Source organism: Rhea americana, unplaced genomic scaffold, assembly GCF_003343005.1.
Source record: "Rhea americana isolate MKP2758 unplaced genomic scaffold, rheAme1 scaffold_452, whole genome shotgun sequence".
In the NCBI taxonomy this organism is placed as follows: domain Eukaryota; kingdom Metazoa; phylum Chordata; class Aves; order Rheiformes; family Rheidae; genus Rhea; species Rhea americana.
Genome location: NW_028186593.1, coordinates 5,292 through 32,288, shown reverse-complemented (window position 1 = coordinate 32,288; position 26,997 = coordinate 5,292). Strand labels below are relative to the sequence as shown.

The window sequence follows — 26,997 nt, the reverse complement described above, 5'->3', positions numbered from 1 at the left end:
GGAGGAGGGATCCTGGGCCCAGGCCCCGCCTTCCTGGGGCGCCCCCGCGGCGGCGGCGCTGCCCTCCGGGCCTGGGCCCCTCGGATGAGGCGGTGAGGCCGGTGCCCTTCCGCCGCCCCTGCCGGTTCCTGCCTCCCTTCCGCCGCCGCCGCCGCGGGGCCGAGCTCCTCGGCCCGCTCCCCATGTAGGACAGGGGGGTGTTGGCGGCAGGGAGGGTCGAGGCAGGGGGCGACGCTGCTGTGAATGGTGGGAGGGGAGGGAACTGGGTGCTGAGGGAGTTTAAAGTTTGGGGGTTTTGGAGGATTCCCCCCCTCCCCTCTTTCAAGCACAGTGGAGGAGGAATGCCAAATCCGGAGAGACATGGGGGCAAGAAGGACGGGGGCGGTGGGGGGTCCTCGCAGCACGCGCCTGGCAGCGGCAGTTCGAACAGCAAGGAGAGGCATCGTCTGGCCTCCAGGCACAAGAGGCATAAGTCCAGGCACTCCAAGGAGTCACCGCTGGCAGCCCAAGAGACCACAGCACCCTTGGGCGCAATGATCAAGCCGCTGGTGGAGTACGACGACATCAGTTCAGATTCGGATACCTTCTCTGATGATGTGGCTCTCAAGCTGGACAGGAGGGAGAACGAGGAAAGGAAAGCGGACAGGAGTGAAAGGGTACAGAAGCACCGTCACCACCAGCACAAGCGCATTCGTGAGCTGATGAAGAGTAAGCAGGCAGAGAAGGAGAGGAAGTTAGAAAAAAGCCTGGAGGCTTCTAGCAGGTCAGGGTCCACCAAGGACAGAATATCAGGATCCTCCAAGAGACTCCTCGATGATGAGGAGCGCCCTAAGTCGCTGTCCTCAAAGAGTAGCAACAAGGAGTCCCGATCAGCCAAAGCGCACAAGGAGAAATCCAGGAAGGATCGGGAGCTCAAATCCAGTCACAAGGAGCGCAGTAAAAGCCACCGGAAAAGGGATGCTCCAAAAAGTTATAAAACAATTGACAGTCCGAAGCGGAAATCCAGAAGTCCCCACAGAAAATGGTCTGACAGCCCTAAATTGGATGACAGCCCCTCAGGAGCCTCCTACATCCAGGAGTATGATATCAGCCCTCCCCGGTCTCATACATCCAGTAACTATGATTCTTACAAGAAGAGCCCTGGTGGCTCGTCACGCAGGCAGTCAATCAGCCCGCCCTACAAGGAGCCTGTGGCCTACCAGTCGAACACTCGGTCTCCCAGCCCTTACAGCCGGAGACARAGGTCTATAAGCCCCTATAACAGGAGGCGCTCCTCAAGCTACGAGAGAGGAAGTGGATCATACAGCGGGAGGTCACCCAGCCCGTATGGCCGAAGGCGCTCGAGCAGCCCTTTTGTGGCGAAGCGGTCTGTGAGCCGAAGTCCGATAGCCAGGTGCGTGACCTCCGTGTTGCTTTTGTTGGCTGGGCAATGGGGAAGGAAAAGTGGAAGGGGAAAGGAGGAAGTATCTAGGGGTGGTTGAGGTGGCTCTGGGGATGTGGAAATTAACCCCCTTTGTAATCTAGATCTGACCCAGATCACTCTGTCCCACGGCTGCATTAATTGGCCACAGGGTGACCTGTGTGGAATTACTTTGGTGAGGTTCACTGCAGTTCTCTTTAATATGGTGTTCACACTTGAGAAAACACCTCCCTAACTGGCACTATGCAGCGTCCATGTTGGCTCTCAGCAGAGAGGCCTAGGACTGAATGAGCTCTCAGGATTAAATTACACTCACCTCTAGAGGTGGCCCCTCACAGAAGAGAGCGAAGGGGAGCAGGGAGCTGCATGTCCGTGGGAGACAGAGCCTTTCCGCTCCTGAGGCACTTCACTGGCCTGAATTTCAGTTAGGAATGTTTTCACCTATTTCTGGAATCCTTTATCTTTTTGCTAGATGTGGAAACTTGCTCACRCTTTTCAGGAGGGTGGCTTTTGTTTTGAGTGTATCTTGCTCTTTCTAAACTGACTATTTTTTTTTTCTTTCCTTGAATTAGAGATGACCACGTGTAAACTGCATCTTTCTAGCCTAAACTTTCTCAGTAATAGAGTTACTTGCTTCTATATTTTGAAATCAGGGCATTCTGGAAGAGCAAGTAGTAAGCAGTTGTGTTTTGGCTTAATTATATTTTTTTCTCTTTCCTTTTCCTCCCCCTTCCACCCCCGGCAGAAATACTGCTACAGAACAAAACTACTACTTGAAAGTGGTGCTAACTGTGTTTTATTTCAGATGTTCATTAACTATTCTGTTATGTGCACGAATACATAGTCTAATGTTGATTCTTCTTTCTAGCTTCAGTTTAGGTTGAGCGAGTTCCCAGTTGTTGCTGTGTGTGCTGTGGAGCTTTGGTTGTAGCTCCATGGCAATTAAGATCTGACCTGGAATGTAATAACTATTGAAATGCTCTGTACTGTGTTGGCAGTGCTGCATCCTTTGGTCCAAATAGGAGCTGTGAGAGAAGAGTCTGCCTCCAGAACTTAGTTATGTGATCAGTAGTTGCCAGAGAACTTGGTGACTTTGGAATTTGGCTTTTGTTACTAGATCTCCTCTCTCAACTTCAGAGACTGTTCTGTTCTGGGGCTGAAACATCGCCTTTCTCCTCGCTGTAAGAGAAATGCACTGTGTATTATCCTGGAAGCTGTTATTTAAAGTCTACTGTGTAAAATTGTAGTAGAAATGAGCAAAAGTTACCCTGTCTCGTCTTCACCCAGCTGATGTCAGGCTTATTTCTCCCCCTCCCTATTTTCTCTATGTATACCTGAGAGATGTTGAGAKAGAATCCTTGATGGCTTTCTTTGCCCTCCCCTCAATTCTTTTTGCCTTGATGGCTCTGCTCTCACAGGTTAGTTGGTAATGCTTTGTGCAAGAGTAAGAACGAAATGGTAGAAACTTCTGTATGTTATGTGAGGTAAGAGTGCACGTGAGATCTGCTAAGTGTCCGTGCTCAGCTGTAACCAAGGAGAAACCACTTGGGAAGTGAAGTGGTATGCTAAAAGGTGGTCTTTGCTGTGCGTGCACATCCCCTGTTGCCTTATTTCCCAAGCAGATCTGAAGTTGTATCTTTCTGAATAGCCAGTTGCTTCTGACCGGAGGAATCAAGCACTTTCTCCCCTAACTATGGGAGCAACTCTGAAGCATTTTGTGCTTCCCTGAACTTACATACCCACGTAGGAAACTTTTCAAAGGCATCTTTGACTCACTGACAAAAAGCTAGACCCAAACCAAAATAGATTTCAAAGGTTACTTATTGTTTATACTCTGCTTGTACTAGAGTCTTTGAATCTGTGACTTCAGTTGATAACCTGTCACTCTTCTCTCYTTTCTTGAAAGATAACTTAATGGCTTTGATGTATATTTTTTTTAGAGCAGAACATAAAGCGTGGATTATGCCTTCAGAAAACATCTGCCTTAGGTGATTTTGTTAAGAGGAGGGAGAGAATTTAATGTCTTCCATATATTAGGCAAATTTTAAGTTGTAATTAATATGTTGGCTTTGCTTCATTAAGCTTGCAGTTGGTGCAGTGTGGAAGTCAATTTCCATTTATGGTCAAACCTCTGCTCCAGAGGCCAGAGATGTCCCCCAGCTGTGTGGTACTACCCCTCTGCTGAAGGCTGTCCAAGAGCTCACCTGAAGGAACTGATCAGCTGAGCACTCCTCCACCTGCTCCACTGAAAAGTCAGCTTTGGTTGACTTGCTGCAGATGAGCATTAAATGGAGGCAGCTGACTTTGCACCAGGGTAGCCATGGAGTGACTGCATGATATGTTCCACTGGCTCCTGCAGAGGGGCAGTAACAAACGGTTTGGGAGATGAATCATCTTAAACGGGTACCCTCAATTCTGCATGAACATCTGACTATGGCTTAAATTCTTCGGTGGAGGTAATTTAGGCTTTTCTGGGACACTAAGTTATTTCCACTGCCTGATTTCTTTTTTTTCTTCCAAGTACATTCTTCTTTAATCTATATGTCCATAATACAGTTCTAGGGAACTAAATCAACATGCTGTGCTGATTAGAGGGAATACAGAATGCTTGCATTTTAAATGGTTGTACCAAGCAACTTGCTTTCAATTTAGGAGGAAATAGGGATGATTTGGTCAGTAGGGAAAATAACAGATGTGACTTGCCATTCCTTGTAGCAAATATTGTTGTTGCAGCTAAAACTAGAAGAAATTCTAGAGTCATTCAACTTGCTGAAGGTGTGTTGTGCTCTGTAGTAAGTAGAGCATCTAAGTGAGTGTGCACGTGCTGTAATAGTGGCTGCTGTTATGCAGATCCATGCCATGGCACAAGGTCATCAGGCATTCATAAATAAGAAACAGTAGCCTTCTGTTTGGGCTTTCCCTGAGCGATTACAGCATGGGGTGTGCAGTTAAGCTTCYCAGATACTAGTCTATCCTTTACCCCTCACTTCCATTGAGGTATAATATTTTAATGTTGATAGATGTTCTTAAGAGCTTGTATAGTGGATAATGTGGAAGTCCATAAGTGTGGACTGATTCAGGGTCACCTCTGCCAACAGTTATTGGCAATAGCCTCTTTCTCAGCGTGAAGAGGTCTGGAGAGTTCCAGCAGTTCCTCCTCTGAAGACCATTCTAATTCTCTAATTATATCAGGTAATTTAATAATGCTTTTTGATTTGAATTTTTAAATGAGCCATCATCTTTGATTTCCTCCATGTTAATTGACAGACATCATGGTTAATATTTTGGATTTCTAGTTGCCAGTGTTAGACAATGAGGTGGTTTTTTGTTGTTGTTTTTTTTTTAACCTGGGGCACTTTTATCCAGAAAGAAAGGTGAGTAGGCCTGACAGTCTTCTCTTCTTCCAAGTTCCTGTTAATTAAAGCAAATCAAGTAAGCTGTTGGGTGCTGTTACCTCATGTAAGGGTGAGGAAGGGGTAAAAGTACTGACTGACTGGCTGCAGGTAAAGCCATGAAAGGATCATTCTGGATRGGAAGAGTTTCTTTAAAAGCAAAATCTGCCTGTGCATTTTCTCTCTTATTGCATCTTTTTGAGTTTTTCAGCAGTGATAAAAGCAGGTGCTGTGGAAGATTGCCCCTCAGTGAGCACTGATGTTGAGGCTTTTGATGGTCTAATGATATAAGAGGTAAAATTTGTTGTAGAACAGTCTCTCTYACTGGCTTAGTTGATGTAGCTGGCAAAGCAGACAAGTTTCTGRATGTAGTGCCTTCAGGTGTAACAAGCTGTAAACACTAAGCTGAAAAGTGGGCTTAGAAACAATAGCACTTTATGTAATAGCTATAAACAACTTAAGACAAAAAGAGTGAGTAGTGCCTGTAGAGCAGAAGAGACTATTAGTAGAAAACAGGAGGCAGATTTGTTCCTGGTGGAGCAGAGGTGCCCRTATATTTGGTGGTGGAAAGGGAGGGAGTCGTGTACAGGTCTGAAGTGGTGGCTCTGTGATGCAACTCCTTCTGCAGCAGCCCCTGTGTGAGAGGCTGATGTCCATGCGTCCCCCCATTTCCTCCAGCAATACCTTTTCCTTGACTGTGTCCATGCAGGTGGTTTTTGTGGCTGTATTTATAAACTAGCACTATTACAAATAAAGTAAATACGTGGTTTTGGAGAAGTTTTCTTACACCAAATCTGCTGAGTGATCTTGTTTAGAATGCGGCTGTGCAGCCAGTTGAATTGATGTAACTGGGAAGAGATTATCTTCAGGAGGAAGGATAGAAGAAAGGGAACTTAGTATTGGAACATCTGAAACAGAATCTATCTTGAAAGAATTGTGATAGGGAATGGTAGCTCTTAAACTACTTGTGGTGGCAGTAAGCTACAACCTACTGTGGCTTTTTCAGCTTCTGGCAACTTTGTGTGGGATGAGGCAAGTGAATTGCTATCTGAATGGTAAACTGTTTGAGAAATAAACTCATTAACTAGAACCCTTGGAAAAAGGCAGGATCTTGAGGTAGCATTCCCATCAAAGACTAATTTACTGAAGAGGGAAAAATAGTTGAGTGACTTCAGAAGACTCCTCCTTTTGGCGTCTTTTTTTTTTTTTAATGTCTAAAGATGACCACTCATCCTGCTCTTTGACCACTATTATCATGAAGTTTGGGGTTGTATTTACTATTGATGGAGACAATGTGTGTGCCTGGGGGAGTGAGGGAATGGGGCTCTGTTCAGCTTGAACTCCATGCCAGGTTGCAGTGAGACTCCTCACCTGCCCATGCAGTCACAACTGTGCCTGTCCTTGAAGGTAGTGGGGACTGGTAAGGTAATTTGCATTAGTCTCCGTTCTCCAGTTGATTTTCTAAGTGGTTATAGTCTCTTGGGATAGAACTAATTTGTGTACCAGTATAAAAAACTTACATCTTTCTCTCTYACTACATTCTGGTTACTGTTATGAGTGAGCCAAGCATCTACTGCATTCAAACATGCTTGGTGTTAGGGGGCTTTTCTAACTAGTCTTTTTTTTTTTTTTTTCCTAACACTGTGTGACTGTTTTAAAAGAATTCTACATCTTCAAAATTAGTTATGGCATGATTTATTTATTAATCATTAATAAATCAACTTTGAGCATAGTTTCTATTATAGCCTCTATGGGGTCTATCTTTAATTTCCCCCCCCCCCTCACTTTTTTCTGTGGGCAAACACAGCTTTTATAATCCAGTGAAGTCTATCATGCATACAGGTAAAGTATGCTATCTTGTAACCTACTTCCTCCTGAAGTAGAGGAAACAGGACTCTTCTGCTTTGGCATATTTATATTGGCATATAATTTTGACATATATGTTGGAAATAGAAGTTTCTAATTCTATTTTTTTTTATTTGTTTCCAAATCAGTCTCTAGTGAACTTGCAGTTACTGCAGTTTTCTGACTAGGATCATCTTGTGTTTATGGTGTGAACGCTGATAGTGTGAGGCACTTCCTGCCTTGCCTGTTGCTCATATTGCAGTACAGGTTTTTCAGTAAGAGTGGCTTTTTCYGTTTTATTTATTTATTTCCCCCCCCTGCATGTATTACTAATTTAGAGGCTGTTTATTGTAGGTGAAGACTGAGACCTTCTGAATATACCTCAACACAATTAAAATTCCTGTTTTTTTTCCCTGAATCACAATATGCAAATTTAAGTTCTGATGATAGCAAGGGAACCAGGGGRAAAATTAGCTTGAAGTGAGATGTTTCCTTAGGTGGGATTCCCATCAGGGCAGTCCTGTTTTATCTGTGGCTTTCTCTAAAGCTGTATGTAATTACTGTGGAAGATTTGTAAACTGCTGGCTCATTCTCTTAACTAAAGTCATCTGCTTAGTGCATGCATCTGTGATCTCATCATTACCTTGAGGCTTGTCCAATCTTGAGCCTTCACTTCTATTTTAACTGTATGATTGTAAGGACAGTCTTGATGCTGGAAACTAGATCTTGACTAATGTAGTAAGTTTCAGGTCTCAAAGCAGTTCTAGTAACTGGAATCTCTCCTGACAGGTGTTATGGACTCTTTAATCTTAGTTGACAAATAATGAATTAGAATTATTTTCTGAGAGAGCTAATAATGTTGGTGAGTAGCTCAGAGGTTGAGATGCTTCTTGTCACTTACCTTCTTCCTGTCCTCTCCATAGGAAGTCTGTGAARTCCCGAAGTCGAAGTCCTGGGTATTCAAGACACTCATCATCTCACAGTAAGAAGCAGAGGTCTGGGTCACGTAGTCGCCATTCCAGTATATCGCCTACCAGGCTACCACTGAATTCTAGTCTAGGAGCAGAACTCAGCAGGAAGAAAAAGGAACGAGCTGCAGCAGCAGCAGCTGCAGCAAAGGTGGATGGAAAGGAGGCAAAGGGCTCACCTGTTTTCCTATCTAGAAAGGAGAACAGCTCAGCTGAACTTAAGGAGTCTGGAACAGAGTCTAAAAAGATCACCAAAACTGTTAAATCTGAAAAATCATCTTCAGATACAGAATTAGTTAATTTACTATATACTAATGCAGAGACTAAAGCATCTGCAGACACAACAAAAATCAAGGCGGACGAGAACTCTGAAAGGAAACATCCTGTTCCAGTTAAAGATTCAAAACAGACGGGAACAAAAGACTTAAAGCCTGTAGTAGTGAAAGAGGAGCTTCTATCTCCAAAAGAGACAGATACAGCAGAGAAGGAGATTCCGCCCCCATTACCCTCAATAAAATCACCTCCTCCACCTCTGCCGACAACCACACCACCACCTCCAACTCCACCGTTGCCACCTTTGCCTCCATCACCTGCTGTTCCACCTTTGCCACCATCCCAACTGACTCCTGTTCAGGTTCCTACTTCAGTCCCAACATCTTTGCCATCTTCTTCCCACCCAAGGACGTCTACTTTATCCTCTCAGGTGAACTCTCAGTCTTCTGTCCAAGTYGCTACAAAAACACAAGTGTCCATGACGGCTGCTATCCCACACCTGAAAACTTCGACGTTGCCTCCGCTCCCACTTCCCCCTATTTTAGTTGGGGAAGATGACTTGGATAGGTAAGATCACATGAAACAGCGTCTTTCAGTTTGTATTTGAAAGCAAAACACTGAAAGGAACAGCAAACTTATTTTGATTAGTTTGATAGTTGCTAACTTATCCAGCAGAATATGGTGAAGACCATGCTGTTGTATAATAAATATCTTGTTGTACAGCCATTTCTAGGTTTGGCCTTTCAGCTCTACGTGGAGAGTTTTATGATCCTGTGCTGAYAGGTTCATCTCGTCTCAGTAAGGAAGAGTAGTTTGGGTACTGTTTAAATGCTGGTTACTAGAAATTTCAAATCACACTTAATTCGTGTTTGTTATAGTAATGACGTGAGGATCCAGAATCCTACACCCTTTGCATTGCAGCCATTTGCAAAAGCTTATTTTGAAATTGATTATTTAATGCTCCTAAATTTATCTTTAAAGTAACAGTTAACAACTTGAATACAAGAACCTAAAACAGAGCTATTTCTGTTTCARAATCATTGAGCATGCAAGCCATGCCTACATGGAGGGGGGGGAAAAGGCACTATTTTAAGTTAAATATTGAATTAACTTAAATTATTAGTATTAAATTATTCAATGATTCATAATACTTCTTGCTTAAAATGTAGGTGTTACTTCTTTGAAAATGGAAACATATCAATGTTGGGAGTAAAAGTGCACCTACTTCAATATTCTGAGCTTTAAAAAATAGAAGTTACTCTTTTTGCTGTCAAAGAGCTGGTCTGAGRAGGTGATTAGACCTGAAGTTATAGATCTAATGATTACATGAGTGACTAACGTGCCTTCCTCTTTCACACGCAGCATGTCCTTTATTTGTACTGCATACTGCCGGTGTAGTTGTGCTGCTGTGTAGCCGTAAAGTGCAAGGAAATCCTTTCTCTTATCATTTCTAATTGGAACTTGCAGAGTTAATGCATTCCTGTGAACTGTAGTTCTCACAGCTACTCTGGATCTRCCTTACATAGCTGGTCTTCTGCTCGGCTTCTAACACAAACTCTGAAGGAATAGACTGTTTTTTTTCTTCTTTTTGGGGTGTTTGTCAGGGGGCACACTACAGAATATCAGAAGCAGAAGTGTAAAAGAGGAAAAAGTTGGGCTTTTCCCCCCCTTTGTAGCTGTTAGTATATTATTATAAGATAATCACTGGTATTTTTCCTACTTGATCTGAATAGCCGTAATTCCCTTACAACTTCTGTCTCTTTCTAGCCCTCACTAAAGATGTATTAGGTGTCTCTGTTGTTAGTAAAGTATGTGTTTTAACAAAATATTTTACATGAGAGTTATGATTTAATTACCCTACTGTCTAAACAAACAGTATGTTATATATTCTCTGATTCACTTAATTGATTTTCATGGGTTACCCTGGTATTGATGTAAATCAGGGCAATGCTGTCACTGTGATCATCATATAAGTTAAACTTGCACGTGTTTATTTTGTCCTTCTCAAGCTGTTTAATGTTATTCAGCAAGTATCTATTTAGTTTTAATGTATTTGGGCTGAACAGTAGCTTTTAAGAAATTGTAGGATTTTTTCCCCCCATTCAAGTGCCAGTTTAAGCAAGATTCTTTCTTCTATTTTCATCCATCTCCAACCATAGAAATAGTACTGCAAATACTGTATTTTTCAGCCAGTCACATCTAGAACTTTTATTTTCCACAAGGTGTGGCTTGATTATGTAAAAGTCTTTGTTCCATCTTTGCCATCACTATAAACTTGGAAATGTGGATAATAGAACAGCTGGTTGCTAGAGTTTACAGTGGCGTTTTCCCAATAAAAATAGGGGAAATCCTACTTCATCTGCTGAGTCTAGTGTTAGYTTCAAATGGCACTGACCATACACAGCTCACTCTTAACAAACTGACTCCATATTTATGAACAAATTTTTTTTTTAAGTAGATTTTTTTTCCTTGCTATACTGAGACTAGGAAAACATTCCTGCAGAGGTCTAAGACCGTGGTAAGCATGAGATTTGAAAATATGCTTTGAAATGTCCAAGTACAAAACATCTCACTTGACTAGAGAGACTCACTCATTGGCCTTTCTTCATGCTGGCCAAACTTTTGAGTTATCTTTGGTCTGTAATGCTTTTAGACATTTCAGAAATCAAGATGTGCTGTGGTTGCTTCCCCTGGCTGGAAGCATAGAGGAGGGAGGGGAAAAAGATGTTTAGAGTCAAGTGGTACAAGCTTTGTACGTATTTGATGGATGTTGTGCTCAGAAATCCCAAAGCTTGCATAGGTTTCTGGGAACATCCAGTTGCTAGTTCATAGCACTGACACARTTTAAAAATAGCGAGCTGATTGATCATGTACCCTCTATTTTAGGGGAGGGAGAGAAGGCAGGTAGCTTCTGGGAGTCTTTGTCAGACACTTCGTGATTGCAGTTTGTCATTTTTATGCTTGGGCAGCTCTGGAGTGTTTGTTTAGCTTTCCCATTAAAAAAAAAAAAAAGCCTAGTGGAGTGTCTGAGTGTTCTGGCGGTAATTAAAATAGGAGTAACATCTAGTAGCACTAATGCTAACATACAAATAGATTAACTAAGCAGCTGTAAATAACTAAACAAAGGTAACAGTGTTACCAGCAAGAGAACGATTATTTGAGAGGGAGAGAAGGGAACTCCTGGGAAGCTGGRCATCTGCGCGTTAACGCTACGGACGCACCTTTGCACTTCCCAAGAAAGCCTTTCARAGAAATCTGCTTTTGATGTGTGTCTGGAAAAAGGCAGAGGCTTTTTGACAGAGCTGTGAAGACAAGGTTTAGTATATACTATCAGGAACAAATTAACTGCAGGTTAAAAGTGGATTAAACAGCAAGTTGGTTTAAAAATCTTGATGTCATGAAGTTACTACAGTCTGTAATAACTGGATGGTGGGTCACAGTGTTTCAAGTATATGTACGAGAGGTGTAATGAAAGCAAAACTGAACTGATCCACTCTTTTGGAGCAGAGTGAGGCATTTGTCCTATGTGACGGTTTGAGATGTGACTTCTGCTTTGCCGAAGTGAGCTGCCTGGATATCATTCTGCACCTTAATGAAAGATGTACAGTTAGTGGGGGCTGAGCTTCAGCCCATGCGGCTCTCCTACTTTTATTATTTCTAGGATGCATACTGCTCATGGTAGTGCCTATCAGAGCGTGTTTGCTACAGTAGCATGACTTTGGGTTAGTCCTGTGACCACTAGCAGCAGGACGAGACTGCTCCCTGCTTTCTGTACAGAAGATGTCACAGCTTGGCTCCAGAGTGTTTCTTTTGTGTTGCTTGTGTCTTAACTGTATTGCACAACAGATTTTCAGGTAGTTTGGGCAGTGTCTAATAAGAAAATTGGGAAAATGACCTACTTCCATCAGTTTGTTTATGCTGAGTTCTCTGTGCTGATGATCGTGAGACTTGCTGATGCTGACAAAGAGCAAACCCCTGCTGGCTGCCCTAAGAATGAACTTTGAAAGGTTGTTCATATCTCTGAATCAGTTTCTTGTTCTGTTAAAACAGATTTTCATGGAGAAGAATTACTGACTATTCAGACCTAGGAATTCTCCTTGCCACATGCAAAAAGAAGGGAGAAATTAGGTTCTGCTTATGAGACTTTTGCTAGTCTGAACCAAGCTTCCGATGCCATTGATAATTAAATTAAAAACAAAACAAAAAATTCTTGGTTTCTCAGCAATATGCAGAAGTCAGAGTGATGTTTTAGTCCTTGCTGGGAATTTAAAAGCAAGTTATGTAGAGACTTAATTCTGAGTGTGTGTGTTTATGGTAGTCCTTAACAGGTCATGCATTTAATTACTTTATAATAAATGAATGAGATAGAAGAAGTAAGAGTCAGCAAGTGGTAACCTGATGATAATCCGAATTCTATGCCCTCTAGGAACTTCAGAAAAACTACTTATTTGCGTAAACTGAGAGAGTTCTAGCTGCAAAGAGCAGTGTGTTTGAAGACAGTGCATCCAAACTTAGCTTTCCTCCACTGATTTATTAGCTATGTAAAAAAATTTAACTATTCTTTGTTTTATACTTGGCTATGTTAATTTTGCCACTTAAACTTGGCTCTTAACTTTGTGCTCAAACATAGAGCTTCTGGCCTGCAATAGTGATGTTTTTGTTTTTAATTGGCTGTTAAGTCTGACCTTTGTATCATATTAACTTTTCGGAGTTTAGTCCAAAAGAGATTCTTCCTCCGAAACCTGTGAAGAAAGATAGAGAGCAGAGACCACGACACTTACTTACGGACCTCCCGCTTCCTCCAGAACTCCCTGGAGGGGATCCATCTCCTCCTGACTCCCCAGAACCAAAGGCAGCCACACCACCTCAGCAACCGTTCAAAAAGAGACCAAAGTAAGGCTGGTTTACTTTTTTTTGGCTTTTTTTGAATTGTTAGGTTTTCTGTTTCTTCACACGAATGTCAGTCTGACTTGTTTGAGCTTGAGGAGGYTTTCAGTGTGTACCATATCACTTTTAAAAGACCAAGAGCTGACTGTATGCCCCCATGCTTTGTGTGGAAATGGCACTGTTGAAAATGCAGTCATTTTTTWAAAAAATTGAATCTGGCAGCTGCTTTGCCTGCACTTAGCATCTTCCCCACCATTTCTAGGATGAGGATAACGCTTAATGTGCATTTATAAATAAAATCTTCAGCCATTTCTGTTTTATTGAAAATCTGAYGTCCATGGATTAGTATTTGGATAAACTAAGTTCCTTTTTGTTCTGATAATGGATTATCTATTTCTGGTGGTGTGTTTTGTATTTGGACCACTCACAGTTGAAGACCACTTGCCACCAATTTTGAGAATTAAGAGTACAGTAGCTACAGTTTGGGAAGAAGAGGTTGTGCATCAAACGGAAGCTAGAGTTCAGAGTTAATGTCAAAGTTGTGACAGATTCTGTTGTCCTTCTYCTTGATCCTTTCAATGGTAGGAATTGCTGGAGTGTGTTACATTCAGTCTTCAGCCACATCTACCCTGAGAGTTCTTTCATCTTTTTCTTTGGCCTAGAAACTACTACTAAATAAATCTCCTGATGAGTGTCCCTATATAAAGCGCCTAGTGCTTTTAGGAAGAGATTATGTAGGAAAGGAGTCATCCCTCTTCTTTGTGCACAATTGAAGTTATGTTATCAGTTATGTTGTGAGGCATATGCAGCCTCCCTTGATAGCAAAATTCATACATTTCTCAGGAGTTAGTAAACTCTTGCATGTGTAGTGGGTTTTGTTTTTTATTTTTTTACAGATATTGTTAGCTACACTTTGCTTTAAATAAAGACAGAAAGATCAAATGTCCTGTGTTTGTGCAAAAGACTTCAAACACATGTTTTTGCCCTACTGTAACGTAATTCTTCAAGCTACTTTGTGTTGTAGTGAGGTCTTTGTAGAAATCTATATAGCTGTTTGCATGCCCCAGGGAGACTATAACAAAATGATTTTGCCATATCAAAGCCTGTGGATGCGAGGTGGCATAATATCCCTTTGCTTGTCTTCCCCAGTCTGATTTGTTTTCCTTATTTTCCTAGTAGAAGAAAGCTGTCRCTCATTAGCCATGTACAGCTTATAAATACATAACTGATGGGAAATATCCGATAGTGATATAGTGTTTTTACTGGGGTGGTTTAGTATCTGAGTGAAGTAAAGGATAGCATTTCTACATAGTAGCTCTTGYATCTGGAGTAGCTGAGATTATCTGAACACTATTAAATAAGCGCACAGTTGCTAGGAGTGTAAGGACAAGGTGCCTGAACTGTGCATTTGTTCTTGGGGCATAACTTAAAAYGGTGGAACAAGCATTTATTGCATGATTGTGGGCAAGATAGAGTGCTCGAGAGTCTAACATTCCTCTTCCCTCTTTCAGAATCTGTTGCCCTCGATATGGGGAAAGGAGACAGACAGAAAGCGACTGGGGAAAGCGTTGTGTGGACAAATTTGATATCATTGGGATTATTGGAGAAGGGACATATGGGCAGGTATACAAAGCCAAGGACAAGGATACAGGTAAAGATGCCAAGTGACTTCAGATTGACTCTGCTTCTTTATGGCCTTGCTCTGTGGGTGTACTTAAAGCCATTTGCTGGCTTAGTGGTGGTGACAGTTAAAGACAAATACCTGTAGAACCAGAAATGGCTCTAGCCCTGGAATGAACATTTACAGCAGGTGCTTTCAAAATGGGCTTAAAAAAAAGGAGAGGGCAAAACACAGAAGCTCTGAAATCCTGTTACTGGTGAACTGGTGCCAAGCTGCACTCTGAAGTTTGAGGTACAACTTGGTACCTGATCAGATGGTCATCGTAGGCATAGCTATGGCAGCCACAGACCTTCCCTGAACCCTGCTTTTTTAAGTGTGCCTTTGTCAGATGTTAGAGTAGCAGAGCTTGTGGAAAGGGCTGGAGTGGTTTCCGGGGTAAGCTGAAGTTTTACCTGTGCCATTTTCCGCTGAAGCAGAGCAGGAATGCTGGTGTCATTTATCGTAATGAGTTGCATGTGTCATAACCTCTGATAGAGCAGTGTTAACAAAAAGTAGGGTGGTAACTCAAGTTGACTCTGCTTTTTCTTAGTGGATGTTGATTGTGCCCATAGGTACTTTTAACTTCCTCCTGGAAACCCACAGAGTTGTTAGCAGTGATATGTGTGGATGCTTTGACACTGGCTTGTTCCGGCAGGTGAATTGGTAGCCCTAAAGAAGGTGCGACTGGACAATGAAAAGGAAGGCTTCCCCATTACAGCCATCCGTGAGATCAAAATCCTTCGGCAGTTGATCCATCGCAGTGTTGTTAACATGAAGGAAATTGTCACAGACAAACAAGATGCACTGGATTTCAAGAAGGACAAAGGTATTATTTGCTGCAGGGTGTGGTTTCAATTAGCCAAAGAGGTGACACAACTTATTCATAGTGTAAAACTAGAAATCTAAGTTTTGGTTTATGTAAATTTTCTTTTTTGTGTTCCTTCTTGATGCAACAGTTCCAGCAAACTTTGTCATCTGGTTTTGGTCTTTCATCAAATAATAGGTTCCAATTAACATGAGTTGTTGCGCTGCATGGGAGGGGTGGRTGCAGGCTTGTGCCTGTGCACATGGATGCATTGCATTTATTCTTGCAGAGTCGCTTGTGGCACTGATTAGTGCTGATAAAATACCTGATAGCGTGAAAAGTCTTCGATCTTCCATCAGTGTGGAAGAAGGGTGTTCTAGCATCCCACTAGCTTTTTAGTTTGGGGTTTTTCTTTCATTTTTGGGGGGATGTGCTTTGATTTCAGGTATTCAGCCTGATACATTAGAGGGGCTACTTGGGCTTTTTGTTTGTTTTCCCATTGGGTAAAACTCCTTCTGGGATGCAGTAAGCCCTACATATCACAAGACTATATTAAAAAAAAATGYACCAACAGAACACAACTAACTATGCCAAAAAAAGAATATCTCAACAATTAGTTGATCTACTTCTATTCTTCCCTTTCCCTTGTCTTTCTAGTTTTAAGTGATTTCTTGCTGTGTTTTGCCAGGTGCCTTTTACCTTGTGTTTGAGTACATGGACCATGACCTAATGGGGCTGCTAGAATCTGGCTTGGTACATTTCTCAGAGGACCATATCAAGTCCTTCATGAAACAGTTAATGGAGGGCCTGGATTATTGTCACAAAAAGAATTTCCTTCATCGAGATATCAAGTGCTCCAACATCTTACTGAACAACAGGTAACTTAGGACTAGATACAGTTTTGTCCAGACTGACTTCCCTGTGCTCATGGGGGTTCAGTAAATTTAAGTAGAGAGCCTACAGTTGTCATCTTCACCTTGAATACACTTAGGAGTAGAAGGTTTTGATCCACTGAAGGAATACAGTCTTGCGTGTTTCTGCCAGTGGTGTGACAGATGATTCTAATTAAGCAGTAGCTCTCCTGGGTGCTGCCACTATCTAGGAACATAGCTCCTACTGCAAAGGGAAACAGTTCTAACAATGCTYTAACGTTTAAATTTCTGCTGGTAGTAGTTTCTCCATGTGAGACCCTCTGCTCAGATTTGCAGTTCCTTACAGTTGTGCTGCTTTCCTGTTGACTTAAACAGGTCTCAGTGTACTCTGCCTCCAAGGYATTTTGGCAAAAATACTGTTTATTTTAAGTGCTTATATGCAGAGAAAGCATTGAAGGTTAAAGTAGGAAGTAGCAGTTCTCCATGAATTCTCACTCTTTTTTAGATAGCACTGTTTGATTGTAACATAGTTCATCATAGGATAAATTAGTTTGGYTTTTGCTGTTAATTCTCAAGTCTTTATCTGAATATCCATAAGAAAAGTTTGAGCTAGTGAGAATAATACTGCACATAATTGCATCCACATGTTGATATACATGTAGAAGACTTCACTGGGACAATGATCCATTAGGTAGGTTTTATGATAGGGATGAGCCTGAGTTGTTGCATGTATTTTCATTTCTTTGAAGGATTAAACAGGATCTGGAAAACTAAGACTGGTTTAGCCAAAATAATTACTGCAAACATTGCTTTGCTAGGGCTTCCTGCTGTGTGGGGGAGTTTTCTTACATTCTGCTGCTTTCAGCGTGTAATCTCTACTGTGATTCAGACTAGTAATCGCTTTTGTCTTTCAGTGGGCAAATCAAACTTGCAGATTTTGGACTCGCCCGACTCTACAGCTCTGAGGAGAGGTAAGGCATGGTGGGATGAAAGAAKGGAGAAAGTCTAACATAAGTGGAATGAGCTCCTTTGTTCTTAATATCCCCATAGCCCTGTTACTTGGGGAGTCCCAGCACTACCCGAGTAATGAGCTCCAATRTAGTATAAGAGATATAACACTGCTCCAGCTGTTGGAAACACATCCTCCTGGCTAGTGTTAATAGCATCTCATTAGACCAACCAGCTGATAAGGAACTGAAACATCTTCTCTACTTGCCATGGACCTTCCCTGAATTTCCTGTGGTATTGCAGGGGAGTTTGCACATTTTGCTCCAAATGGATGACACCAATCACTGTTCAGTAGTGACAGTCTGTTGCAGGTCAGGGTTTTTCAATCTTGAGCACATATAACCTCCTGCTTTGTTAGCAAAGGCAGGTGTGATGGAAGTATAGGTACCTGAAAGCCTACCACTTCTACTTAAATGCCTAATGCTACAGTTTGGAAGTAGTAATTAAAGTTTTAAGCATTCTGTGGCCCTTAATTTCAATTTACTTATATGTATCTTGCATTACAGCCGTCCATACACAAATAAAGTCATTACATTATGGTATCGACCTCCAGAATTGCTGCTAGGTGAGGAGCGTTACACACCAGCCATAGATGTATGGAGCTGCGGGTAAGTACCTGGTTTGTGTCTCTTGCATAATCTGACTTCTGCTGTTTTCTGTGACTGCATCTGTTTTAGCTATAGACAAAGAATGTTCCAGTAGTATTGGAATCCTTTCAAATTCTGTGCTTTAAAGAGAGAGGTTTCTGTCAGCTAACAAAAGCTAAACCATTTAATGAGAGCTCCTAGAACAAGATATGTTTTAATATTGACACAGACGAGCATAAAACGTATCTACTTAATATTTTAGTGTTTCTCAGTCTTTAAAAATTTAACTATCCAATCTTTGATGCTTATATGTTAGTAAGATCAGGAGGGAGGACAGACAATTTCTGTGTTTCATTCTTATTCTGCTGGTCATAGCTTTGGTGTGGGATTTTCATGACCTAATAGAGTGTTTTTTGTGTAACCTCTTTGGTAGCTCTGTTAATTTGGGTTCTTTAGCTAAATCTGAGAATTTTGAAGTGGAGACCTTGGATCCCCAGTAGTGTAGGGAATCTTGTGAACAGGAGGACTCTGGGCAATTCAGCAGCAAAGATAGATGTTTCTCCAAGTGGCTCAGAACCAGAGTTCTGAGTATTCAGCATTTAGAAGTGGGACTGGATTGTCCAAAGTGTGTTTCCTATTGTGATACCCATGGGTAAACTCTCAGCGAAGTTTAGTACACAAGCCGCAGAGACTTTGTAAAAGGCAGGCCATGCTGATTACTTGTGGAAATTCTGGCTGTGAAGGTCCAGTTGCTGTTCACTGTCCTGTGCCAAATGAGTAGGGTTAGTCCTGTTCCAGCGGACAGGTGCCTGTATCAGGCCACAGCTATATTTGGTGCCGATTGTCATTCCTGTCAAGGCTTAAGCATAGATGTTAAGGACTGAATGAGTCGGAGCTCTCCCCTCCCTCGTTGTCTTCCAACTATTAAAAAATACTGTGTGCACTGACATGTATGTAAGTGTTGTGTACCTGGCAATGATAAATGGTAGGCTACTGGCAGCAGAGGATGACTGACTGTTCTTCTCATCATGATATTGACACTTCCCATTTTCCCCGCAAAGAGTTAGAGTGTTAAGCCTGTGATGTGTTAACCAGCCTACTAGTAAATGTTATTTCCCAGCTGCCTAGAACTGGTGGCTCTTTACACATAGGTTAGTTTGTCGCTTCTCAACTGCAAGCTCTGACGCAAATAACTCTCCTTAGGCAAACCTGCTTCTGAACAGAAATGCTGCAGTGTTCAAACAATCATCCCAAGAGTTTACTGTCATGACCTCTTGCTTTTCCTCTTTCCAGCTGTATCCTCGGGGAACTGTTTACAAAGAAGCCTATTTTTCAAGCCAATCTGGAACTGGCTCAGCTTGAATTAATCAGGTAAAGCATTGCACATGCATGCCTATGAGAAGAGGTACTGCAGAAACTGCTCAGGCACATACTCTGTATATTATAAGAGTCCTCTTCCTCTAATCTGTCTGCAAATTAGGACCAGTAAATGACTAGAACTGCAAATGTGAGTGGGTAGGCCTCTAGGTGTCCAYGCCTGCAGTCAAGTATGTCTGTTAATGTATGCAGCCTCAGTAAACTGGTACTATTAGCTGAATGCAAAAATCCTGACATTAAATTAGATCTCACCACTGAACATTCAGTTTGTTAGGTGGCTGTAAACTCGAAGTAAGCTTTTTCTTCCGTCCTTGATATTTCCTTGTTCATCTAATCCTTGTAAAAGTGTGCACATCCCTAGGCTGTTGATATGCTAAGTTGCTTAAAAGGAAATGTTTTCACTTGGCTAGTGACTGTTCTCCTTCTAGATGCGTTTCACGTGCTGATAGTAATCTGCTTTTCTGATTCTCAGCCGACTCTGTGGGAGCCCCTGTCCAGCAGTGTGGCCAGATGTCATCAAGTTGCCCTACTTCAACACTATGAAACCGAAGAAGCAATACCGAAGGCGCCTGCGTGAGGAGTTCTCCTTGTGAGTTTCAGTAGAAGAGAGGTGCATAGGGATATTGTATGACCGATATGCCATMTTTTGGCTCTAGTCTACCTGGCAGGATGAAGCAGTGTTTCTGCTTCCCTGCAGCCCTTTCCAGGAAGAGGCTTCTCCCATCTGTGGAAGGCTGGAATGTGGTTACTGTCACCTTYCTAAATATCTGGTCTGCCACAGGTGCCTCCTGAAGAGGTTTCCTGCCTCTTGTACTTGTGACACTTCTAGCTAGAGTCTGCCTTGTCAGTCTGCACTTAGAAACTTCACAGGATGGCATTTGCACAGTGCTGAGGCTGTCTGACTTCACAGATGTGTTCTCTGGAGGCAGAGTATAATTGTGTGATAATCTCTTGGGATTTGTAGCAGTGCTGCTCTTTATAAATGGCAAAAATTAGACTGAAAATACTACAAATCTGATGCCTATTCTGATGATGTCTCTGAGCTGCTGCATTACTTAACAGAAACCTATGCAGTCAAAATTTACTTTTAGGTCTGAGGTGGACTCTCTGAAAGTGGGCTTCTCCATCTGTTCAGAATAACCTCTTAATTCAGCCATGTTTCCAAATCTCTGTGCAGCATTCCTTTATCTGCTCTTGATCTGCTGGATCACATGCTGACGCTGGACCCCAGTAAGCGCTGCACAGCAGAACAGGCCCTGCAGAGTGACTTCCTTAAGGATGTTGACCTCAGCAAGATGGCACCTCCAGAGTAAGTTCTAGCTGGCATCTGCCACCACAGTGGGCTCTCTGCTAAGTGAGCTTGGGGAAGGAGCCGTGATTTGGCTTTGTTTTCAGACAGAAAATGAGTCAAGATTTCTGGCCTCTTTTCTCTTGTGTGCCCCAGTATTTTGTCATACGGCTGAGCAAATAGCTCTTCCTGTGCTTCCCTACTGCCTCGTAATTAATGGTGGTTTTCTAAAACTCAGGTGTTTTGATGCTGTTAAGGCTCAGCATCTTCCAGCAGTGTTAGAGCAGAGGAATAACTTGTAGAAAATCCCTGTCTGCTGTGCCATGGAAGACTGGCTAGACCTCATTGTTTATCAGCTACAGTAGTGACTGTTGAGCAGTGTTGCACCATAGCTCTCTTCTCCCGCCTCAAGCAGATCATGAAACTCCAGGTTCATTGCATGCAAGTACAGTGATARCTTTTAAGATTCCTGTTTCCTTCAGAGTTCCTGATGGCAGCTGCTGACTGAAAGCCACCGTACTTTCAAAGCTTAACGGGCTTACAGTTACSGCAGGTTGTGTGCATTGTAGTAACCACCCCTTACAGCAGTAAGGTTCTAGTGCAAATTAAATGCTTCACATGCCATTGATGTACCCTTCCYGGTTCTAGGACTCAGCCCTTCTGARTTTAAAATTATGATTGCAGTCAGGGGATATCTGTGCTTCTCTTTACAGCACAAATGATTTTCTGTGGTCTTCAAGGATAAAATTAATATTCTTGCTGGCTTTCTTAGCTATTAAGAGTTGTTGTTCTCTTCCAGCCTTCCTCATTGGCAGGATTGTCATGAGCTGTGGAGCAAGAAACGCCGACGGCAGCGGCAGAGTGGAATTCCAGTGGAGGAGCCACCGTTATCAAAAGTTTCTCGGAAAGAAACTACCTCTGTTACAAGCACGGACACTGTCAAAAACAACAGCAGTCCTGTGCACCCACAGCCTGCCCAGCTCAAAACAGAGCCTAGTGTTGGAGATGCAGTAGGTTAGTGCTTAGTCTGGTCTGTAAAAGGGTCCTGCTGATAACTTGCATCTCTGCTGTCTCGGTCTGAACTGGGTGCAGAAGCTTATGCCTCTTTAAGCTAGTGTGATTCTTCTACAGAAACAGCCTACCAGACTCTTCYTGTTTGGGATGGGGGAGTTGTGTTTTGTTTTGTGGTGATTTTTCTCTTTTCCTCCATTTTATTTTCTTTTTTTTTTCTTTCTTTCTACTCTGAAAATTAGTGGCTACACAGAATTCTGGATGATCTTTGGAAGTCTCTGAATAGCTGACTATAAATTCACTGTATGATTTACATTACTGGTTCCTAAACATGCTTTCATGGAGGATGATGATGAAAGGAATTCTTGAGTCACTTAGACCAGCAGAGTAACAAATAATAGGCTGAAGGGAACTGCCATATAAAGGGTGTGCAAATGAGCAGAAGTTCATGATCTTATTGATCAAATCATATAAAGGTGAGGCATGTAAGGCATGTAATGTAACAGACTAGTGGCCAATGGGCAGAAATGTAAATCTTTGCACAAAGCTTCTTGCAGAAAAAAATTACTTGGTCATAATGACTTGCTGGACCAGGACTTGTGCATTGTTCCCAACACTCTGATCAACCTTCTGGTGTCTAGGAAATAGCTTGAGGAGACATATTTTGCTTCCTGGTAACGTAGAGGTACACAAAGTTACCTAGACCAGGCTAATTGTTYTGTGGAAGATCTGTAAAAACCCAGATGCAGGCTGAAGCTTCCTTTGTCAAATGCTGAACAGACAAATAACAAGTAAGACAGCTCTTGCTCCAGGGAATGCACAATCCATGTGTTCGGTGAAACATGGCAGATGGACAAAAGGTGGTAGTCAGATGAGCAAACAGCTGAGAAAAGAGTATATCACATTATTGGTTGCCTACTAGCAAGGGGAGCTTATTTTTAAGCTTCTAAAACCAAACCTGTGCACCATGATTCCCAAGGAGTTTGCATGACTGGCAAGGTCAGTGCAAAGTGACACCCTTGTCACCCTCACTAGGGAGACTTTGCACCAGCATGGCACGGGAGGAGATGATGCCATTCAAGGGTTGTATTTCAGACTAACCTGAGTACCTGCAAGTTGGGACAGAGCCCTGTGTGATCCCAGGCCAGCTTTCAGCACAGAACTGCATTCTACTTGGCCTAATTTCTTTTGCCGTGTTAGTGGAACACTTCCTTCATTCCAAGCAGCAGCTTAAATCTCTCCCGGGGAACATGCTTTTCAGTGCACAGGGGAGACTTTTGATCCACAAAGTGCTACAGAGACCTTGGAAAGGTGCTGAGTTGCTGTCAGACCTGCTGCTGTCAGTACCACTGAGCTGGGCTGAAGGGTTTTGATTTTCTCACTCGTCCTCAGACTTGCTGGCATAACTCCTTGTGTAGTTGTTCACCACCCCAGTTCTTGGGATGCCCTGGATGAGTTAACTGCCCTGAGAGTGGAGACRTTGGATTTAACTGAGCTGACTTAATGAACAGCTGCGTGTGCAGTTACCATGGCAGATTGGAGAGGGCAGTGACAAAGCTTCCCTCTGCTGCTAACTGTGCAGTGTCTGACTGTAGTCTTGGGTGAGTGCAGTGTGTAAGCAGTACCACGGGGTGCTGCTGCAGTGCTGCTTAGATCTGATCAGAGTCTGGAAGGGGCAAGCTGATAGCTGAAATCTGAGCGAACTCTCCTGGAATCCTTCTCCTAAAGCCTCCCTGCCTTCTTCAGGCTCTGGAACATGGTGAAGGTGTTTGTTGGTGTATGTTAGGATCATAATTACAAACTAGTCTGATGTAGCTTTCCCTAACCTTTCTGTGATGATTCTTGTGTTTTCTACAGGCCTTGGAGAAATCACCCAGCAGCTGAATCAGAGTGAACTAGCTGTTTTACTGAACTTGCTGCAGAGCCAGACTGATCTGAGTGTCCCACAGATGGCCCAGCTGTTGAATGTACACTCTAACCCAGAGATGCAGCAGCAGCTGGAGGCTCTCAACCAGTCCATTAATGCTCTGACAGAAGCCACGACTCAGCAACATGAGTCTCAGGCGGCAGCAGCAGCAGAGGAAGCCATAGAAGAGCCACCCACGGAGGCCCAGCCACCAGAGGAGCAGGTGACTCCAGAAGCAGCCAGCACTCAGGGAGATATGCAGAACGTGCTGGCCGTTCTGCTAAGTCAGCTGATGAAAAGCCAGGAGCCTGTTATAACCTTGGAGGAAAGCAATGGGGAGAAGAGCACTGAGCAACGGGGGCCAAGGAAAACCCCTACATTGCATCCAGAGGAAAGTACAGGTAAATAATTGTGACCATTGCTTGTATATCTTGGATGTCATTCACCTGTTTGAGCAATTAAAGCCTTCCATACAAGTGCCTCTAGTTTAACTGCGGCCAGGAGGAACTAAGACATTTGAGTATTGTAACAGAGGGAGGCTTGTGAAGTTGGGCAGAGGGGAGTGGATGGGAGGAGGGAAGGAGCTGGGAGCTAGAATGTGGTCAAGCGTTAGATTTCAAGATGGGGGAAAAACACTGACCCACTCCTTGTGGTAAGTGCTGAACTGCTCAGGAGGCTTTTCCCAGTACAACAAAGCCGAAACACTAAACTGCTTCACATCTCTAAAACATACAAAATGCTGTAATGCTCCATTGTGAATGGGTCAGTGAAGATTAATGGCTCCGTTTTTCCCCAGACATAAACTGGAAACTTGCAGGGTTCTGTTCTTGCTCTGACATTCCCCAAAATTGGTAATCTGCACCCTGTCATTAGTCACAACTAATGTCATGTTGGGTTTACACATTTGGGTAGATTTTTTTGCACAGGACATGATCTCTGCAGTTACACAGTTCTTCCAGTCTATTTGTCACAATTACCTTTTTCACCGTTCCCTTCCTCCTGTTCTGGCCCCTCAAAAAGAAAGTGCAGACAAGATTGCAAAGAACATGAGAACTAATGGAGAGTGCTAAAAGGGAGGGACAGTGGCAAATATGTACATGAAACCTTTTCATCTGGCTTTAGTGTGCCTAAACTCTGTGTAGAGTTGATTTTCATGAGTCCTAAACTCAGCAACTTCTGAAGTTGAGCCAGATGATTGGCTCAGGTAGGGCAAGTAAGAGGCATGTTTAAAAGACCTGATTGTATCAGTGAACTCTTGGATTTCCTTTTCAAAGGTGAGTGTAAATGTCTCCATGTCTTTTGTTTCTGTTGATTTTTTGAATTATTAGCAACATCCTGTGACGACCTCACCAAATTCTAGAAGCGCCTCCTGAGTATGTCTCAAACTCTCCAGGGAGCCTCTTTTGGCCCGATATACAACTCCTCTGCAATGTAGCTGAACGTGCTGTGTTCTCGTGCCTTCAACACACCCGCCCACCACAAGCCAGTTGTGATCGTGCTTTTTTGCCCTAGAACTGGAAAATAATTAGGTTATTGTAGAGCAGATTCAATTAAATAACATTGTTCTGTTATAATTATTTTAAATGATATACTGTCCCCAAATCAGCTTGGCTTTAAAATTACCTGAAGATTGTTTTCTGGATTTAAACACAATCTAGTTTTAAAGTGGACTGACTGATATGGGTGGAGGGGTGGTCCTGGAAGACTACTGGTTTTCACAATAAAGTTTGACCTTTTTAATAACCAGTTTTGCAAATGATTTGAGGATCTGATTCAACTAAGGTGTTCGTGGCCTCTTACGTCATCGCCAGCAATAATTTTAATTGCAATGTAGCTGATCCTTTTGTTGATGAATGAGACAAAGTCAGTTCAGGTGTGTTGCTCTGCAGGAGTCAGAACGGGTTTGGCTAGCGAAGTCCGCACGCGAGACACGAGGGAACAGATGATGTCCTGCAGGAAGTTGCATTCTCTGCTCTGCGTATTGTCGCCTTTAGCGATGACCCTGCCTTAACAGGGGGAGGGCCAGAGATCTGCTCTTGCCTCTTCACACTCCCCAAGCAGACTGCTTTGTTCTGGCTGCTGGCTCAGAAGCAGTAATACGAAGTAACAGCGTGGTGGTTGTGAGGGTGTGCTATGAAGGATGCTTTTGTTCTCATTAGGAGAGATCCTTTGGAAACAGAAATCCTTGTTACTTCAGGTCTGATTAAAAAAAAAATGGGTGATTTTTCACATGCTTCAGGACAATCTGTACATAGGATGCAAATAGTTGTGGGTTGARATTATTTTCGACCGTACTCTAGAAATGTACTCCTTAAGAAGGTCATAAAACAGGCAAGGCAAGGAAGCCTCCGATAAGAATTGGATTTCCTGAGAAGCAGATAAGGGGCACAGCAGGGTATACCCATTCCCCCCAGCCCTCGACTGGGTACGCTCCGGAGCTGACGTCTGCAGGGGAGGGTGGGTCTTTGTTTTGTTTTTTAAACAAATRCATCGGGGCCACGCTTCAGCGGTACGGTGAGCCGTGTGGCTGCCAGCGAGCGTATTAATGGAGCAGTAAGGCACAGTGTCCCTCTGCGGCAGGAGGCACCGCTTTCAAGGAACACGCTCTGTCATGTGGCTCCACATCTGTCTCCCTCTCCGCGTTAGCCTTTGATCCGGGAGCAGGAATTCTCTCCRCGGATGCCCATGTGTTAGGACAGCTGTTGCTGACTAGTTGGGAGTGTGGGGATGGGACGAGTACAGGGAAGACGTTAATGAACACGTGCGTTGATCTCGCAAGGAAAGCCAGCCTTTAAAATTCTCCGCCTCTTTTCCAGTGCATCCTAGAGAGCCGACCGTCTCGGTAGGCTGTTTGGGTTTCTTTTTGTGTAAATGTGTTTATATCTGTTCACGTGATTTTTACGATGGTGTTTAAAAGAAGTAACCCTTCCACAGCATGTCCTCCTCGCATTCTCCCACCAGAGAAGAGACCCCCTGAGCCCCCCGGACCGCCACCACCTCCTCTGTCTGAAGGAGATCTCTCCGGTGCAGCACAGGAGTTGAACCCAGCCGTGACGGCTGCTCTGCTGCAGCTTTTTTCTCAGCAAGAGGCGGAGTCGCTGAGCCACGCGACGCACGAGCATCAGGCCTCGAGACCTGCGGACTACGTCAGGTCCCACGCGTCCAGGACTTACAGCACCGAGGGCTCAGAGGGGGGATTTGGTGCCGAGGAGCTGAATTCTGGCCAAACTCTACTAGAACCCTCTGCCCAGACTCTGGGGAAAAGCAGGACCTTTTTGGGCTCCGTGAGCCACCTTGGAGAGACGAGCAGCTACCAGGGCACAGGATCTGTCCAGTTTCCAGGGGACCAGGACCTCCGCTTCGCGAGAGTCCCCGTGGCGATACACTCGGCTGTTGGGCAATCCTTTACGAAAGCCGAGGGGAGCAACAACACGCTGGTACATCCAGAGGCCAAAATTCAAAACTACAGCGAGCTGGCGCCGGGGACCGCTGGCTCCAGCGGGGCAGGGACGGGTCCCAGCTGGGGCGCCCCGACGCAGGCTGCCGCTTACGGGAAGGCCTATCGCGGGCCTGGCAGAGTGCCTCCGAGAGGGGGAAGAGGGAGAGGCGTCCCCTACTAAGACTCTCGTTTCACGGTGATCTTTCCCTCCCTTGCCTCTCAACCTTTAGTGAAATGATTTTTTTTTTTTTTTTCCTTC

General features: G+C 43.5%; 1 protein-coding gene across 3 annotated transcripts; it reads left to right on the top strand.

Annotated features, from left to right (window-relative positions):
* The first annotated feature begins 6 nt into the window (after positions 1-6).
* CDK12 (cyclin dependent kinase 12) lies at positions 7-26,991 on the top strand. Of its 3 annotated transcripts, none has more exons than XM_085316148.1 (14): positions 7-1,393; positions 7,581-8,465; positions 12,615-12,791; positions 14,297-14,436; positions 15,101-15,271; positions 15,939-16,128; positions 17,037-17,093; positions 17,637-17,738; positions 19,011-19,088; positions 19,567-19,683; positions 20,272-20,403; positions 21,182-21,396; positions 23,251-23,700; positions 26,261-26,991. In XM_085316148.1, the coding sequence occupies exons 1-14, from the start codon at positions 342-344 to the stop codon at positions 26,917-26,919; spliced, it is 4,425 nt and encodes a 1,474-aa protein (XP_085172274.1). In that variant the 5' UTR covers positions 7-341; the 3' UTR covers positions 26,920-26,991. The 3 variants fall into 3 exon arrangements, with proteins under 3 accessions (XP_085172274.1, XP_085172273.1, XP_085172276.1); XM_085316147.1 differs by having other exon boundaries at positions 26,234-26,991; XM_085316150.1 differs by lacking the exon at positions 26,261-26,991 and adding an exon at positions 24,628-26,223.
* The last annotated feature ends 6 nt before the right edge of the window (positions 26,992-26,997 follow it).